This window comes from Spermophilus citellus, assembly GCF_964194105.1.
Source record: "Spermophilus citellus genome assembly, chromosome: 3".
Lineage (NCBI taxonomy): Eukaryota > Metazoa > Chordata > Mammalia > Rodentia > Sciuridae > Spermophilus > Spermophilus citellus.
This window is the reverse complement of record NC_138184.1, coordinates 172,491,182-172,507,989: the sequence shown is the minus strand read 5'-3', so window position 1 is coordinate 172,507,989 and position 16,808 is coordinate 172,491,182. Positions and strand designations below refer to the sequence as shown.

General features: G+C 36.9%; 1 protein-coding gene across 3 annotated transcripts in view; it reads left to right on the top strand.

The window, feature by feature from the left end:
- The window catches only part of NAPEPLD (N-acyl phosphatidylethanolamine phospholipase D), a 35,274-nt gene extending 18,536 nt beyond the window's left edge, over positions 1–16,738 (top strand). For 2 of the 3 annotated variants that reach the window (XM_081284637.1, XM_081284636.1), the window contains exons 3-5: positions 4,513–5,159; positions 8,047–8,161; positions 12,802–16,738. In XM_081284637.1, coding sequence (XP_081140763.1) covers positions 4,513–5,159; positions 8,047–8,161; positions 12,802–12,948 — 909 coding nt within the window. In that variant the 3' untranslated portion in view covers positions 12,949–16,738. The remainder of the gene's footprint in view (positions 1–4,512; positions 5,160–8,046; positions 8,162–12,801) is intronic. The other variant, XM_081284635.1, reaches the window with a different exon arrangement.
- Positions 16,739–16,808: the final 70 nt, after the last annotated feature.

Here is a 16,808-nt window from a genome sequence, read left to right as displayed (position 1 = left end):
ATCAATTCTTTGTGATGAAAACATTCAAAATCCTCCTCTCTAGTTATTTTGATTTCTACAATATAACATCATTAACTGTGATTATCTTTCTGATTTCACTGGTAACATTTTTGTCATGTATTGATATTTTTCATTGATGAAAATAATGCAAACTTTGGCCATGTCTCCTTTCTTATATGCTTTTTTTCCACGCTGATATTAGTTATACCTTTTTTTTTCAACTGCTTGACTTCCTGAGTATTTGTGATTACTATTTTATTGCTTTCTGTGACTTCCCAATGTAGTTTTCCTGAGGAAAAGACCCTCGGTGGTCTTCCAGCACCCTTTCTACAACCCAATCCCTTTTCCACATGCTTTTTCAAACTCTAGTGATTAGGGTAGAAAGTAAAAGATGATATTTTTTTTTCCTTTGGAATCTCAACATAGATTCCATGTCTTTGAGTCTTATGGGATAGTAGTGCTAGAGAGAAAGTTCTTAAAAATAAGTTACTCTTGTGTGATGAGAATGGAAACTACACACCATGAAGGAAGGAACATGAAGAAAAGCGTGCCTGTTAGTTCAGCTCTCCTGTCGCCCCTTTACCTCCTTTTGAAATAGTTTTGTTGGGATATAACTCACATACCATGTAATCAACCCATTTAAAATCCACAATTCAGTGGTTTTTAGTATATTCACAGAGTTGTGCAATAATCACCATAATTTTTATTTATCTCCCGAAGAAACCTATTGTCAACCCTAAAAGAAACCCATGCCCTGAGTCATCCCTGTCCAGTTCCCTTACCCTCCCTTGTGCCCTGGGAACAACTGATCTATTTGTCTCTCTGGACTTGCCTGTTCTGGATATGTCACATACATGGAATCATCCAGCATGTGGGCCTTTGTGACTGGCTTTATTTAGCATTTTATCTTTTAATACTTTTTAAAATAACTTTAATACCTTTAGGCAGTAATTCAAAGCTACCAGCTTTGCTCTATTGAAGCTTTGTATCCTCCTGAATAGTCAGATGATGCCAAATATTAAACTTCAGATGGCTTTTAAACTTAGAGCAGAAAAACCCCCCCAGTTTTCAGGGTATTTTGTTATAGGAGATTTTAATGTACTGTTTAAAGTATTTTGTTATAGGAGATTTTAATGTACTGTTTAAAGATAGTGTTACTTAAAACATTTTAAATAGTTTTATTAACATAATCTGGGCTGCACATATTTAAAATGTATAATTTGATCAGTTTTGACATACATATGTGTGTGTGCTTATGTATGTATTTATGTACACACACATACACAAATACCTAGAGCACTTAGGGATGAGGGATCACCACAATTAAGATAAGGAACATATCTATTATCCCCAAGTGTTTTCTTTTGATCTTTTGTACTCCATCTCCACTTATTCTCCCCACTTGATCCCTTAGCTGTTACTTTTAAAATAAACAAACAAAAATAGACTGTGTTAAGTGAGATCAAGTGTGAAAGTATGGTGGAGGGAGGCAGTAAACATGGAGACCAGCAGGGAGATCTTGTGCAAGTGCTGTTAACTAGTTGTTCTTCTTTTCTGTGAAAATGGAGATGTTTCAGTTGGCTGTGATGGTGCAGGCCTGTAATCCCAGTGGCTCAGGAGGCTGAGGCAGGAGGATCACAAACTGAAGGCCAGCTTCAGTGTCTTAGTAAGGCCCTAAGCAACTTAGCAAGACTCTGTCTCAAGAGTAAAAAATTTAAAAAGGGCTGGAGATGAGGCTCAGTTGTTGAGCACCCCTGGGTTTAATCCCTGGTACCGGGAAAGAAAAAAGGAGACAGTTCACAATATTTACTTCTAGTGTTTTGTCTTGGTCAGTATTAAATTAAAAAAAAAAATTATGAAGCAAATACTATAGTATTGAGCACATAGAAACTCCCTAAATGGTAGCTGCTGTTAATGTTATTTTATACTAATGTATTTGATATATTAGATACTTCATCCTCATCATCGTTCCAGGACTGGTATGATGCCTTACTTTTGGTAGGCCCTCAACTTTTATTCATTTCTCCATCTCCTCAGTTCTTGATAAATATGGCATTTGTTATTCTCTTTACCAGATTTGAAAACTGATTGAAAAATTGACATTCATTCATCCAACAAATTTTATTGAGTACATGCTATGTGGAAATCGCCAAACAGGCACTGTGAATGATTTCAAGCTGCATAAGAGATGGGATGAATCTTGTCTCCATATAAAGAAAACATCCAGAGAAAATGTGTGGACAGAGAGGCATGGATGTTGAGAGGCAGGAATGAGTGCCTCCAGGATCTGAGACCCAGAAATGGTCTCACAAAGGATGTGCAATTTGATTATGATTTCAAAGGGATGAGAGGGGAAGAAAACTTAACCAGAGAAATGGAATCAGTACCACACAGGGTTCTTAAACTCAGTCCAAGAGTGGTGAGTGGTTCTGTGTAGGTGGGACACAATATATGCAGAAGAATAGTGTGGATCAGCTGGTGACCTGGCCTGGGCACTGCTGGGCTCAGGAGGTGGGATGGGCTTTGTCAGGTGGAGAGCCAGGGAAGATGTTTTGGCGGTGGAAGGATTGTGCCTTGAGTAGACTGTTTTTTGAGGACTGTTTGGCTCTTGTGTGTGGACTGAGTGCATAGGAAGACAGTTGAATAATCGAGAGAGCTTTGAGGTGTCTGGATGTTACTTAAGATCGTAAGTAGGTTGTGGCTTTGCAGAAATTCAAGAGACTGATAAGATGGGTGGTGACTGGTTATCAGAGTTTAGGCTTGCTTGCTTTTAGCACTTATGGTATGCCAGCCACTGCTAATTCAGGTCTTTGTGTGTTCAGTTATTATACCTGTTTTGCATTGAGGAGACTAAGACTTGGACTGGCTAAGAGATATCTTTTTATGTCTTCCTCCTGTGCTGCTGCTTCTCTTCCATTTAGATGGTTCTGGTAATTTTTCAGTTTTCCTTCACCAGCATCTCCCATCTGCTCTCTTGTCCAAGCCCACTGCTGTCTCTTTTATTAGGTCTTCATCTCCTCAAAACATGACAATGTTGGGATACTTTTCAGGTCATCATTAGACTCTACATTGCTGAAACATAAATGAGGTCATGTCTTTGTGTCTGCATGTATAAAAAGATGCTTCTTCATTGTCTGTAGGTGGAGTGGGGGAGGCTCTTAGTGTATTCTTATCCCTTAGATAGATTTGGTTTGTTCCCTGCCCCCAGATGCCATGTTCCTGTTTGGCTCTGTGTCTTTGCATGGGTAGCGTCTTCCTTTTCTCTCCATCATGAATTTCTCATCATTCTTCAGCACTCACACAGATCACTGCATCTGTGATGCCATTGGCAAGTGGGTTCTTTATTCCTTCTTCTTAGGCTACAGTGCATCATATTTTATTTAATTACTTATCTCACACCACAGTTTTCAAAACTGATTTGAGGCAAGCTTATAAAAATGCACGTAGCAGTGAAAAATGAATGAGCATATAAGAGCAAATAGACTACTAGGGTAGAAAAATAAAGCCAAGAAAAAGTATGGAACTACATTCCATCATTCCCTTCAGATTTTGTTCTCAACTTCCTGGTCACAGCAAAGGGGAAAGAAGCATGAATTATTACTTCTCCCAGGGACCGTCAAATGAGAAAGGCAGTTGCTCTAGAGAAGAGCTTTTCTGGTTGCTGAGAATTGAGATGTTTCTGGGGTTAGTGGGAAGGTGGAGGTGGCACAAGTCTTCAGCATGCATGGCAGGATCCAAGAGGCAGCTTCCCAGAGACCTCGATGCTTCTGTATGGCAGGACACCAGGTCACAGTTCAGTAAAAGCAGTTTTATAAAAGCCAGGACTGATGCTAGGCCACAGGTTTTTGTTGGTCAGTCTTAATCCAAATATAAAATGTCATGTAGCCAAAGGAACAATACTTACCACACTTTTGATATATATTTATTTACCACCCCCTGCCAAACGGTCATCTTGTCACAGGCAGTGATCATTTTTCTCTAAAGTTTGATCAGTGGGTAAGAAAAGGAAGAACATTGATGAATGAGATTTGTCCAGGAATCATCATGGTGCTCCACACTGAATCATATGAGCTCAAAAAGTCGGGTTCGTATCTGCCATCCAAGAGCTACAAATAAGTCGTCATCAGCTTTCTTTACTATTTTAGACCCAGACCTGCTTCTGAGGCCATTTTCAGCACCAAGTACATCAACTGAGTGAAGCAAAATAACTGCATCCCAGCCAGTATGTTTCCGGGATTCAAAAGAAAGCCTCTAAAATAACTTAATTTAGCTGTATTAAAAATTTTAAGTTTAATTTTACCTTTGCCTGTTGCATTTAGGACTAAGAAGATAATAATCTGAATATATTATTCTGATCAAAAAAGAAGTTAAATATGCATTTTCAAGAGAAAAGCAAAAATAGCAAATTCATTCATTGAAAATGTCAGTTATTCCAAAATAGACCTTCTGGGCTGGGGTGATATAATACCTTTCTTTTTCTCACTGCTGCTTTGTGTTTCTTTGTATACACAGGAACTTGACAAAGAACTCCCAGTGCTTAAACCATATTTTGTTAATGACCCTGGAGAAGCTGGAGTGAGGGAAGCTGGCTTAAGGGTCACATGGCTGGGACACGCCACGCTGATGGTGGAAATGGACGAACTCATATTTCTCACAGATCCTATCTTCAGCTCTCGTGCTTCTCCATCGCAGTACATGGGTCCAAAGCGATTCCGTTGTCCCCCATGCACAGTAAATGAACTTCCCCGAATAGATGCAGTCCTTATCAGCCACAACCACTATGACCACCTGGACTACAGTTCTGTCATTGCTTTGAATGAGCGATTTGGTAATGAGTTGAGATGGTTTGTGCCTTTGGGTCTCCTCGACTGGATGCAAAAATGTGGCTGTGAGAATGTGATTGAGCTGGACTGGTGGGAGGAGAATTGTGTCCCTGGCCACGACAAGGTCACCTTTGTCTTTACACCTTCCCAGCATTGGTGTAAAAGGACCCTAATGGATGACAACAAGGTTCTCTGGGGAAGCTGGTCTGTCTTGGGGCCTTGGAATCGATTTTTTTTTGCTGGAGATACTGGTTATTGCCCTGCTTTTGAAGAGATAGGAAAAAGGTTCGGACCTTTTGACCTTGCTGCTATTCCCATCGGAGCTTATGAACCAAGGTTTGTAAATTTCTAAAGAAAACACTTCGGCTGCATGATAAGTTTAGAAATTTAAAGGATATGATTTTTGTGAAACTATGTAATGGTGAGCTTTGTTATACATTGTTGGGGCTTTGTGGGTCAAATTCAGTTAGATATTATTAAATTTCAAATATTTTAATCATAGGATAGTCTTTATGTAATTATTCCAAATCAAGAAGGACCAGGGCGTAAAGAAATAACATACCTCATGCGAAGTTCATGTACCATTCCAACTAAAGTTAAACTTGTAAGCCAGCAATCAAACCTAACTCTTGTTCTTTCTTTCACATGGAATATTCTTTCTTTGTATAATTACTTTTCTCTCCATGATTGGAACACACCAATCCCTTGTCCTGTAGCTCTCCTGAGTGGAGCAGAGAGAAAGCCAGAGCTGGCTTGTGGCATTTCAGCCTTTTAATCTGTGCTAAAGTGTGTGTGGTCATGACGTCACACTGCTCTCTGCTCACCCTTCAGCCACTGTGTCCTCATCACTTACTTCCAGAGCAGCTCTCGGCCACATATGGCTGGAGACCTAGGAGAACATCTGCATTTTCCTTAACACTGTATATTTAGGGAAAAGAGAAGTGATTTCAGAGAATTCAGTTAGATTTCAGTCAATTCTGATTTTATGTGTAGTAAAGAGAAAACAAATACTGATAGTAACAAAGTAAGGGCTAATTTAAATTTTTCTTTTAAAAAATGACTTTTTTGCATTTTACAGTACTTGCATACATGGGTACAACTGCATTTTATTTAGGTGATCCAACAAAATAGAACACCTAGTGTTTCTCTAACACATAGATGGAATATATGAATCTTATCTTTTGTTTCCATCTGGTTTTGTTGTACTTATTTGTTAACCTTTTAAGTTCACTAACTCCATTTTTCCCTATCTTTATTAACATTTATTTTTCCCTTTTATGTTTTTTTTGCTAGTTTACTTAATTTGGAGGCTAGATATTTTAATGTTTTAGTGCCTGATAATTATTAAAATTATCATAAATCAATATTAGTGCTTGAATTTCACTTTTCCACTTAAATAATTCTAGTTATAATGAAGCCTCTGAAAATATCAACCTGTGTTTTTTTAAGAACTGTTCTAATCAATTAAAATTTTTTTTTTTTTTATAGTTGTTGATGGAGAGCATGCCTTTATTTATTTTTATGTGGTGCTGAGGATTGGACCAAGTGCCTCACACATGCTAGGCAAGCACTCTGCTACTGAGCTACAGCCCCAGCCTGGTTTAATCAATTTTGTATGATAATGATCTTTACTCAGTACATGTTCTTAAAATAACTGAATATTTCTAATTTGTAATTATGAGAGTAAGTCTTCATAAATAGCAATGTACATATTAGATATGTGCTTGTGTTGATAAACCAAACCATATACACATTTACCTACTTCTTCCTTCCTGCTTGCATTGGGCCATGTTTATTTCTAAGACAGGAGAAGGGCAGGGAAGATGTTATTTGCTGTAGAGAGTTAAATGTGGCAGCCTATTCTGGGTAGTTCATTTCTTTGATCAGTACTAACAGTTTCAGAAATAAAGTATCCATTCAACAAACTTGAGAGTGCTCTACAAACGTGATATGATTACAAAAACGACTTTCAGTCATATGCTGGGAATGCTTCATCCTTACTTTTGAGATCTCTTGTCACCAAGTCCGTTGGGATTTAAAATTTTGTTTCATCATAGTCAAAAATTTAAACTTATTTCAGATAGACATGAGAATAGAAAGGAATTTCTATCCCTTTCATTTGCAGTAGGATCTTTCAAAAAATCAATAAAGACATACCCCCCAAAACTGTTTTCATCTTGTCCTGAATTCTGTGCCAGGAGATATGGCAGAACAGTGCTTCTGTAATCTTCTGTTGGGGAAAACACAGTGGCTTTGTTTTGGGGCTCTCTTAGGACCCAGCAACTGCTGGCGGTAAATAACACCCTTTGGCTATTACAGATGGATGGATTCCTACATGATGTTTCCTGAACTGCAGAAGCACTTGTGCTGAATCCAGGCTTATTAGTTTTTCGGTAGCATTAGTAGGCCCTGGTGGATCAGGTAGACAGTGTTGTTATTCCTCCACCAAACTGATGGTTTGAAAAGCAAAAGGTTTGCTTGTAGATAATATGTTTTTTCCTAAAATAGTAATTTTTTTTCCTGAAAGTATTGATTTTTGTCAACTGTACTTTTCTGGGAGAATTTTATGGAATAGCTAGTATGCTTCATGCTTTTATAAACATTGTTTTTGTTAATCCTTGTAATAACCTTTACCCGGAATAGGTCTAAATTTATACTTAACAAACAAGGAAATGGAAGTTCAGAGAATTAGAAGGGACCTTCTAAAGGCCTTCCAGGAACTGCAAGAGCTGGAATTCAAAGCCAGGCCTGCCTCCTGCCTGGGTCCTTGTTCTTTGCAACCTTTCAGTGCTTCTGCATTATCTCGAATCATTCGTCCATTACGCAGGCCTCCCTTCTTATGAAACCAAACACCTCAATGTTCAGTTTTGTGATGCTCATGTCCCAACCCACAACAATTAAAACAGAAGCACTGAGGGCCCAGGCTGAATAGCAGTACTTATTTAAAGTTCTCTATGTAAGTCCAGGGCCTGATAAGTGGTTGAGGTACCACTAGTGTATGTTGCTGATTCTTTTGTCAGTTTAGCCCAATTCTTAGGTGTACTAATTAAAAATCAAGTGAAGAATAGGGAGGCAAAATCAGAATACACAAACTGAGATGATTCTTATTTCTCAAACAACCCACAGGTCTGTGTGGAGTCTTAAAGTCTGGTTAGATAAAGCAAAAATTAGAATCCAGAGTGTATTTGAAGACCAGAATTAATAAATTGCTGTGTTTTATCAGGTGGTTTATGAAATACCAGCATGTAGACCCAGAAGAAGCTGTCAGGATTCACATCGATGTTCAAACAAAGAAATCTGTGGCAATTCACTGGGGAACTTTTGCCTTAGCAAATGAGGTGAGTTTGATCATGATAAAAATAACTTTGATGATGTGTGTGACCACTGATGGGATTCAGGCATCACTGTCTCCTAGCAATGCTTTCAGAAACAGACTGTGGAGTCAGACCCTTTGCAGTCATCACAATCATGACTTGAATTAGGGTGTTAAACCTTATTAATCAGTAAAACAATATTCACATACAGTGAAAAACCCTTGTTGCAAGTTATTCTTTTGGACTACTACTCATTGTAGTTAACGAAGCATGTGTTTGTATAACCAAAAATCTGTGTACATAGAGTGGGGAGTAGAAAAATGAACCATCATGTCTCCCCCCTCAAGGCAGCTTCCATTCCTGTGGAATATAGAAGATGTATACGAGATACAGATATTGGAAGGGGAAATGGCTGTAATGTGGGACAGATTCATTGGTCTCAGAAAATCATGGGTGATCCTCAATAATCAGAATAGCATGGAAAAATGACATTTGAACTTGCTTATGAAAAGGCAAGAGGAAGTTATTTCCAGAGGGGGATCAAGGGCACAGCATAGGCCTGGAGGCACAAGTGCAGGGAATGGTGAGGAAACTTTAAGCAGGACAGTAGATGGCACGAAGGGCAATGGGAGAAGTAAGGCTAGACTGACATTGTGGAACCTTCTAGAAATATGTTGTCATATTTGGTTTAGTGTCTGCTGTGTACTAAGCGTTGGGGTAACTGGTTTTTTTCCTACATTAAACCACAAGAGCTGATTTTTTTCCTTAAGGGAGCTGAACCCTAGAACTCTGCTGTTAACATGGATTCTGGGATCAAGGAAGGGATAGCTTAAAACTTTATCTTCTTTTCTGGATCCAAGCCTGCCCTAAGGAAACCTTAGAAAGGGATGGATGGAATGTGGCTTCTCTTTACTTTCTGTGGCATCTTCCATATCCTTGGGCCTCTCTGCAGGAACCCACGGTTTTCTTGCTGGTTTTGGCTCTCCCCAGTACCATTTCTGGCCTGCCTTCTTTCTGGACACATCTTGTTTCAAAATTTCCTAGTACCTTGATTGCTTGTTTCCCACCCCCTCAATCAGAATTCCCAATCCTGAGTCATGATGTAGCTACTCTTAGCCATGCTGTCAGGGGATGGAATAGAATGAGTGAATAAATGAATAACTTTGTGGGGTACAGAGGATGAATGAATGAGGAAGGAAGAGAGAGAAGTTTCATATACCATTTATAATAGGTATCAGTGTCTTAGATGAAGTTATAGTATTTTATTAAACCTGGGCAAATAAATGAATCAAGATTAACTCCTAGACTTTTAGCTTGAGTGATTGGGTAGGCAGTTGTGATCTTCATTGATACATGGGCAAGATAAGAAGAGGATCAAAACCTCAGTCTGAGAATTATTGTGTTACATATCTGTGATTGGCACAGTTGGGTGTGGTGGCATATGTCTGTGAACCCAGAGACTGACGCAGGAGTTTGAGGCCAGCCTCAGCAACTTAGTGAGACTCTCAGTAAATAAAAAGTATCCAGACTGGGTGTGGTGGTGCATACCTGTAATTCCATTAAGGCTTGAGGATTCCAAGTTCAAGGCTATCCTTAGCAATTTTGTGAGGTCCTAAGCAACTTAGTGAGACCCAATCTCAAAAAGCAAAAAGGGCTGAGATGTGGCTCAGTTATTAAGTGCCCCTGAGTTAAATCCCTAGTACCCAACAAAAGTGTTGGATATAGCTCAGTGGTATAGCACCCTTAGGTTCAGCACCCCAGTACTGAGAATAAGAAGAAAAAAAGAATTATTGTGTTATTCAGCCTTCATGTGTTATTCCTGTTATAAATCTAACCTCCATCTTTATTTATTAATGAAACATATAATAAAAACTTGTAGCTTTTAATCCTTTGAAAGTTGTTCACATTTAGGGCTGGGGCTGTGGCTCAAGGGCAGAGCACTTGCCTTGCACATGTGAGGCACTGGATTTGATCCTCAGCACCACATAAAAATAAATAAAGATATGGGGGAAAAAAAGATTTAAATCCTAAAAAAAAAAGAAAGTTATTCACATTTTGATGTTAGTTGAATAACACTAGACAAACATGAGTTTATTAAATTATAAAGTAGATGAGATTTTCCAAGAAGTTTAGCTTAAACTTCTGAACACTTTGAGATTCAAAAATTTCATATATAGCAACATCCAGTTTACCTAAAATATGGTATGTGGATTTCCTAGAACATGTGTTTAAGCCTCAAAACATTAAATCATTAGTTTTGATGGAAACAGACTTCAAGCATTATATAATATGTAAGTTAGCTTTCTAATTGACCAGGGTCTTGATTGTAGAAGATTCTAAAATAGGGATCCCTTTTAGAACTTAGTTGTTGTCTAGGACTGCTTGCCTTTCCTTTATCAAATCCAGAATGCTGGGAACTCAGCTTTCCCCACAATCTCACTGATCTCTGATTTACCAGATTGCTTCTCCGTAGCTGTTTGCTCCTATGGCTATAGGGCATTTTTATCTCCTTTGTGGCCTAAAGTGCTTGGATCAGGAGATTGTTATCAGTTACTCAGAAGGCTTTTTTTTTACCAAATTCCAGGGTTATCTTCTAGATGGTTGAAATAGATAAGAATTAACCTATGAAAAAACTCAGAACAATATTGCTAAATCTAGGCAGATTAAAGGCAAAGGATCTATTCCCAGCTAAAACATCAAAATCCATACTAAATCTACATACTACATCATTCGCCACACTAAAGTTATATATAGCTTGATAAATAAATTATCAGTGTAAAGTGATGGTGTATATTGTATATGTATTGTTGGGGTGAAAAGAATTTTAACAAAAGTAGTTATTTTTCAATGAAAGAATTCTATCATTTTGAAATATTTTCTAAAAAATTGCAAGGGAAATTTCTTGACTTAGGTTATTATTTAGTTAAATTCTATTGGCAATATATTAGTGATCTCCTTTCTATATGTATAAAATAGACTAAAAGTAGGTTCCTGTTTTGGGCCATCCATTAATTGGTTATCTTCAGTAGTCAGTGGAAAGATATTCGTAACCCTTTAAAAAGAGTCATACATGAACAAGTGAGCAAGGGGGGAATATTGCATATGCATTTTAAGCCTCAAGAAATGTTTTGTGGCTTTCCTTGTTTGTCACTGGCTGTCCCTTCTTAGTCTCTCTTGGTAGCTTCTCATCTCCCTCCCCCTAAACATTGAGGGCTGCAGGTATTAGTCCTTGGACCTCTTCTTTTCCAATTGTTTCCTCCTTTAAGGATCTCATCCAGCCTTGTGGCTTTAAGTACCATCTACCTGCTGTGCCTCTCTAGCTCATAATCCCTCCTTCCTCCACCATCATCCACATTTATATATCTATAGTTGTCTCTTGACATCCCCCCCTTGGATATCTATTAGGTGTCTGAAACCAAACTTTCTGATCTTCCTTCAAACTTCTTTTACATCTCAGTAAATGGCAACTCTGTCTGCCCAGTTATTTAGGCTAAAATCTCTTTCTCATATCCTTTTTCTGGTACCCCCTCCCCACCCTGCCTACATGCAATCAACTTAACATTAGACTGTACTCAGAATTTGACCACTTGTTACCTCCTTCATTGCTACCACTCTGTCCCTTACATCTGCTTAACACTATAGAGGGCAGTGACCTTTAGAACTTGAATCAGATCATGATACTCCTTTTTTCACACCTTTTCTAATTGAAGTTAACAGGGGTCTGGTGGTTGGGGGGAAAGCCTTAGAATGAAGGAAAAAATAGCTATTATGCAATGTAGAGACTTAGACCAAATGAGAAATAACCAGCTGGGCAGTGATGGAGCATGCCTGCAATCCCAGTGATTTGGGAGGCTGAGGCAGAAGATTTGCAAATTTGGCTTGGGCAATTGAGCAAGATCCTGTGGTAGAGCACCTCTGGATTCAATCCCTGATACTACAATAAACAAACAAACAAAACACCACCAAAAACTAATGACATGATTTAGCTTTATACTTTTAAATTTATTTATAAATAACTATTTTATTCAATATTCAGTGGACTCACCTTATTTGGAAAATATTTGGGTGAAAACATTCTGGAACATACTGTGTGCCGTCTTCCCTTTTTATTGAGCTATGAAAAATTGAGGAAATCAAGGGACCTAGGGAAACTTACCCATACATAGTATCTCTTCTCTTGAGGGTCCTTTTTCAGTCTGCAGATTAGTTTCTACATGTGGCTAGAGGTTTTGATTCCATCAGCCCTTCTCCAGCCAAAAATATTTGCGCTAGCATTCTCTCTCTCACACACACACAGATTTTTATATGCTTCAAAAACGTTAACATTCAATTCTCTATGCCATTTTTAGTAGATTCCACAATAGATTGAAATTTTAACAAATCAGACTTCATATAATCTTATTGGTGTTCAGTCAAAGGTGGCACCACATTTGATATACAGTTGTTTAGATATATTAATTTCTATCTATTAGTAGACATTTCTGTTGATATCATAATGACTCAGACTGTATTAACAAATATGATTGACTCATTTGCTGATAATTCAATTAAAAAGGGAATTGTTTTATGAAGGATTTGTTGGTTACTTCAGTTTGAAGTTTAATTTGAAATATCACCCAACCATGTGTTATTAATTTCTTTTTCTTCATTCTGCCCTTTGCCAGCATTACTTAGAGCCTCCAGTGAAACTGAGTGAAGCTCTAGAAAGATATGGACTTAAGACTGAAGATTTTTTTGTCTTGAAGCATGGAGAATCAAGATACTTGTATAACGAGGATGAAAACTTTGAATATGAGCACAGGAGCTTTTGATGAAAAAAGCATCATTTGATGTAAATTTGAAGGCAAATGACAAGACTAAGCAAGTCATGAATATTATGATATTTACACTTTTGCAAGTGTGTTTTATGTTTTGTGTAATAACTTGCTATGATGACTAGCTTATATCAAAGAAACGTTCAGGAGTGAGTCATTTAAATAATGAGTTGACAATGTGGATTTAAAAATCTTATATTAATGGTATAAGCAATGCAATAGAAATTATTTACTAAAGCATTATACTTTAGCGGTGGTAGAATTTTCTGAGATAATGAAAAACTTGATCCATTTGTTTTTTAATTTTTTCAGGACCTCTACAAGGTGAATCAAGGTTTTATAGTTATCTAGATTTTTTTAGACGCCTGTATACATACCCTCATATCTTCCCCCCTCCCCCCCCCCCGGGTACCATGAATTGAACTTGGGGGCACTCAACCACTGAGTCACATCCTCAACCCTATTTTGTATTTTTATTTAGAGACAGGGTCTCACTGAGTTACTTAGCGCCTTGCTGTTGCTGAGGCTGGCTTTGAACTCAAGATCCTCCTGCCTCAGCCTCCTGAGCTGCTGGGATCACAGGCACTCATATCTTTCTAATATTCACATGGTAATAAGTGATAAAATCGATTCCCACATGCTTAAAAACATAGCAGTTCTTGTTCTATCAAGACTAGCTTATATGTCAAATGATAAAGTGATTTATTTTATTAAGCATACAAATACAGGATTTGGGACAAGTTATCATTTTAGAAGATTTCTAAAATTGATTGTGGCAAGATATATATGATCTTAAATTTCTTGTGAAGCCATAACCACCATGAACTTAAATTTTTAAAAGAGGGGTATATTTTACTGCACCTCTACAATCTCCAAATTAAAAGCTCTTACTAGGGCAGAGGAAGGGATATGAGAAATGATTTATGAAATTTTCTATTTTTAATATAAAAGTCAGACCTTCTACTAAGCACAAATATAGCTACAGTGAAATATTTTACAGATGAGATAAATGCAGATCTTAAATGTGAATAGGCCATAACACTTTGAATTAAATTTTACTTTCTCTATATACATCCCCCCTCTTCGTTTTAACTCTAATGTATCAGTAAGATTTATTTTATAAGTACTTTGTTTTACATGATTCAGATGTCATATATTTTTATATTAAATGACTTATAAGCATAACTGTACCTTTTATTAAGGTAGTGTGGCATACCAGTGGTAAACAGAGATTTCTGGTTGTTGGCTGACCTGAGTTTTAGTCTTAAATAAGGCACTGTATTCACTTGATTGTTCTGAACCTTCTTAAAGGAGTGAGCTGTATTAGGTACTAGTTGAGGCCTGTTCTGTGTTCCTTATCTGTAGACATAGTGAAATAAACTTTATCCATATAAAATAATTAGAATAGGTATTCTACACCAAATATACAAACTCACAGTGCTCTATAATTTGCACCCATGTATGCATGCCAAAAATTGCCACTAAATCTGAATGTTAATCCTCTCATTGCATCATTGGATTTTCTGTGTAACCTGAAACAAATCACCTATGCTCACTGTGCCTCAATTTCCTCACATGTGACAAGAGGATAATTTTCTCCTACCTCCAACACAAGTAGGATAAATATTTTTTTATTATTATTTTTGGTACCAGGGATTGAACCTAGGGGCGCTTAACCACTGAGTTACATCCCCAGCCTAAATATTTTTAAAAGCACTTTTAAAATCTAAGGGAGAAAATGATTTCCTAAAATATCACTGCCTAATACAGATAGGTACATTTGAAAGCTGAAAATAGGCTAATGTTTTTTTGATAATATATTGTTCCTGTTGCATATTTATGCTTACATATTAGGACACCAAACAATCTACTCATTTTGTAGATTTGGAGAGTAATAGCAAATATAAGCGATCTCTATCAAAATCAATCAAGGGGAAATGTGTACACAATGTATATGTATGTATAAAGTATGTGAATGTATGATTTGGGGGCACAAAGCACAAAAATTCCCCATAAGAAAAAGAAACTTAAGAAAAAAACAACATAAACTTTTTCACTCTAAGCAGATGTGAATCCAGATGTTAGGGTTATGGTGGGTTAGCTTGAGGCATATTGCCCTAACACTAGTCAGCATTCTTGTGGTCATCTTCCTCTAACTGAAATTCATCTCCTTACCTCTCTGCTATGAGCAATCCAAACATATCTTAGATATTTCTTCTCCATGAATGAATGGCCTTAATATTATTTTTGTATTCACATGTGCTGTTTAACTCAGAGTCTCTAAGCACTTTAAATTGTATTCTAATGCCATTTAATTGAGCCAGCCATATTTTTCTAGGCTTCCCTGCTTTGATTTTTATTGCCATTCATCTTTTTTCCCCACATTTTTTTTAATTGGTGTATTACCATTTGTGTTCTTTTTACATTGACATTTTTATTCATTAAGTACATCAAATGTCATTGTTCCTTGTCACAACTACCCTATTGAGTGGTTTCCAGTTTTTCACTTATCTACATTTTGAAGGGTTTATGTGCAAATGAAAACAAATTTTGAAAAATTAGACAAATCCATTCTCTATCCTCAGTCTAGTCTGATATACATTATAATGCTTTCTGATACACATTATAGTACTTTAAAATCTATCTTATAAGTTTCATGTTCTTTGATTAGCAAGCATCCTGAGGATGCTTACTTTGATATACTTTACTGCCTAAGGGTAGGTCCACTGGTGAGACATACCTCCTAATAAAAGTGATGGTGTGTTGGGTGTGGTAGTCCATGCCTGTCATCCCAGCTACTTGGGAGGCTGAGGTAGGACTATGGGCTCCAGACCAACCTGGGCAACTTACTGAGACCATGTCTCAAAAATAAAAAAGGTGGGGATGTAGCTTAGTGGTAGAGCATCCCTGGGTTTAATCCTGAGTAACCACTCCCACAACACATAAAAGGTAAAGATGTGATGACCTACATAGAAAAGATCTATTTGTATATATTTATTATGAATTCTTCTGAAACAGTTAAAATTACTCTTCTTCTTTAGCATGTTGATATTTCATAATTAATGCTGTGATCTCTAGGAAGTATCATTACTTATTCAGACTAGTAAGAGAGGAAAAGAAGACAGGGAGATTTAGAATCTGATGTGTCTAAAGCACATTAAATACAAATCCTATCCTGGTTTTTAATAATGTGCACATTTTGAACACATAGCTTCATTTAATAGGGAAACAGATTTTAGAAAAACTGTTACAAAGACATGTGCCTTTTCGGGAAATAATACCTGTGTTGTGTCACCAATATGAAAGTATTATTCTTAGCTATCATATTATATTATATTACTACTCTAGCCCATTGGGAATTCTCATTTTTCATCTTATATTGCATCCTTTTTCTACTGAAAATATTTCTTCAAAGGTTGATTTTTATATCAGGATAAACCTGATAACACATATTTTTCTGTTTAAGGATTTGTGACTTCCTGTAGCAACAGGTTTATATCCGTATATTTGCAAATGAAACTTAAAGCACTCTCAAAGCTTTTGTCTTAAGTACACAAGTGTAAAGCTTCTGCTTGCCTATTGATTTACTTAATGCTAAGCATGATGAGGACTATGAACTTGAGTATTACAGAAGCTGGCTGCATTCAGATATATCAAATTGTTAATAAATACCTTATGGGATAAAAATACTATTTAAATAGATAATAACTAATAAATCTTTATATTGTAATTCCAGACAAGTAAAACATGGATAAAATTAATAAAGTACTGTCAAGGGAAGAAAATATGTACAGACTTGTGACTTTTTATTAAAAAAAAACTATACAATTTCTGATCAAAGTAAAAAAAATTCAAAC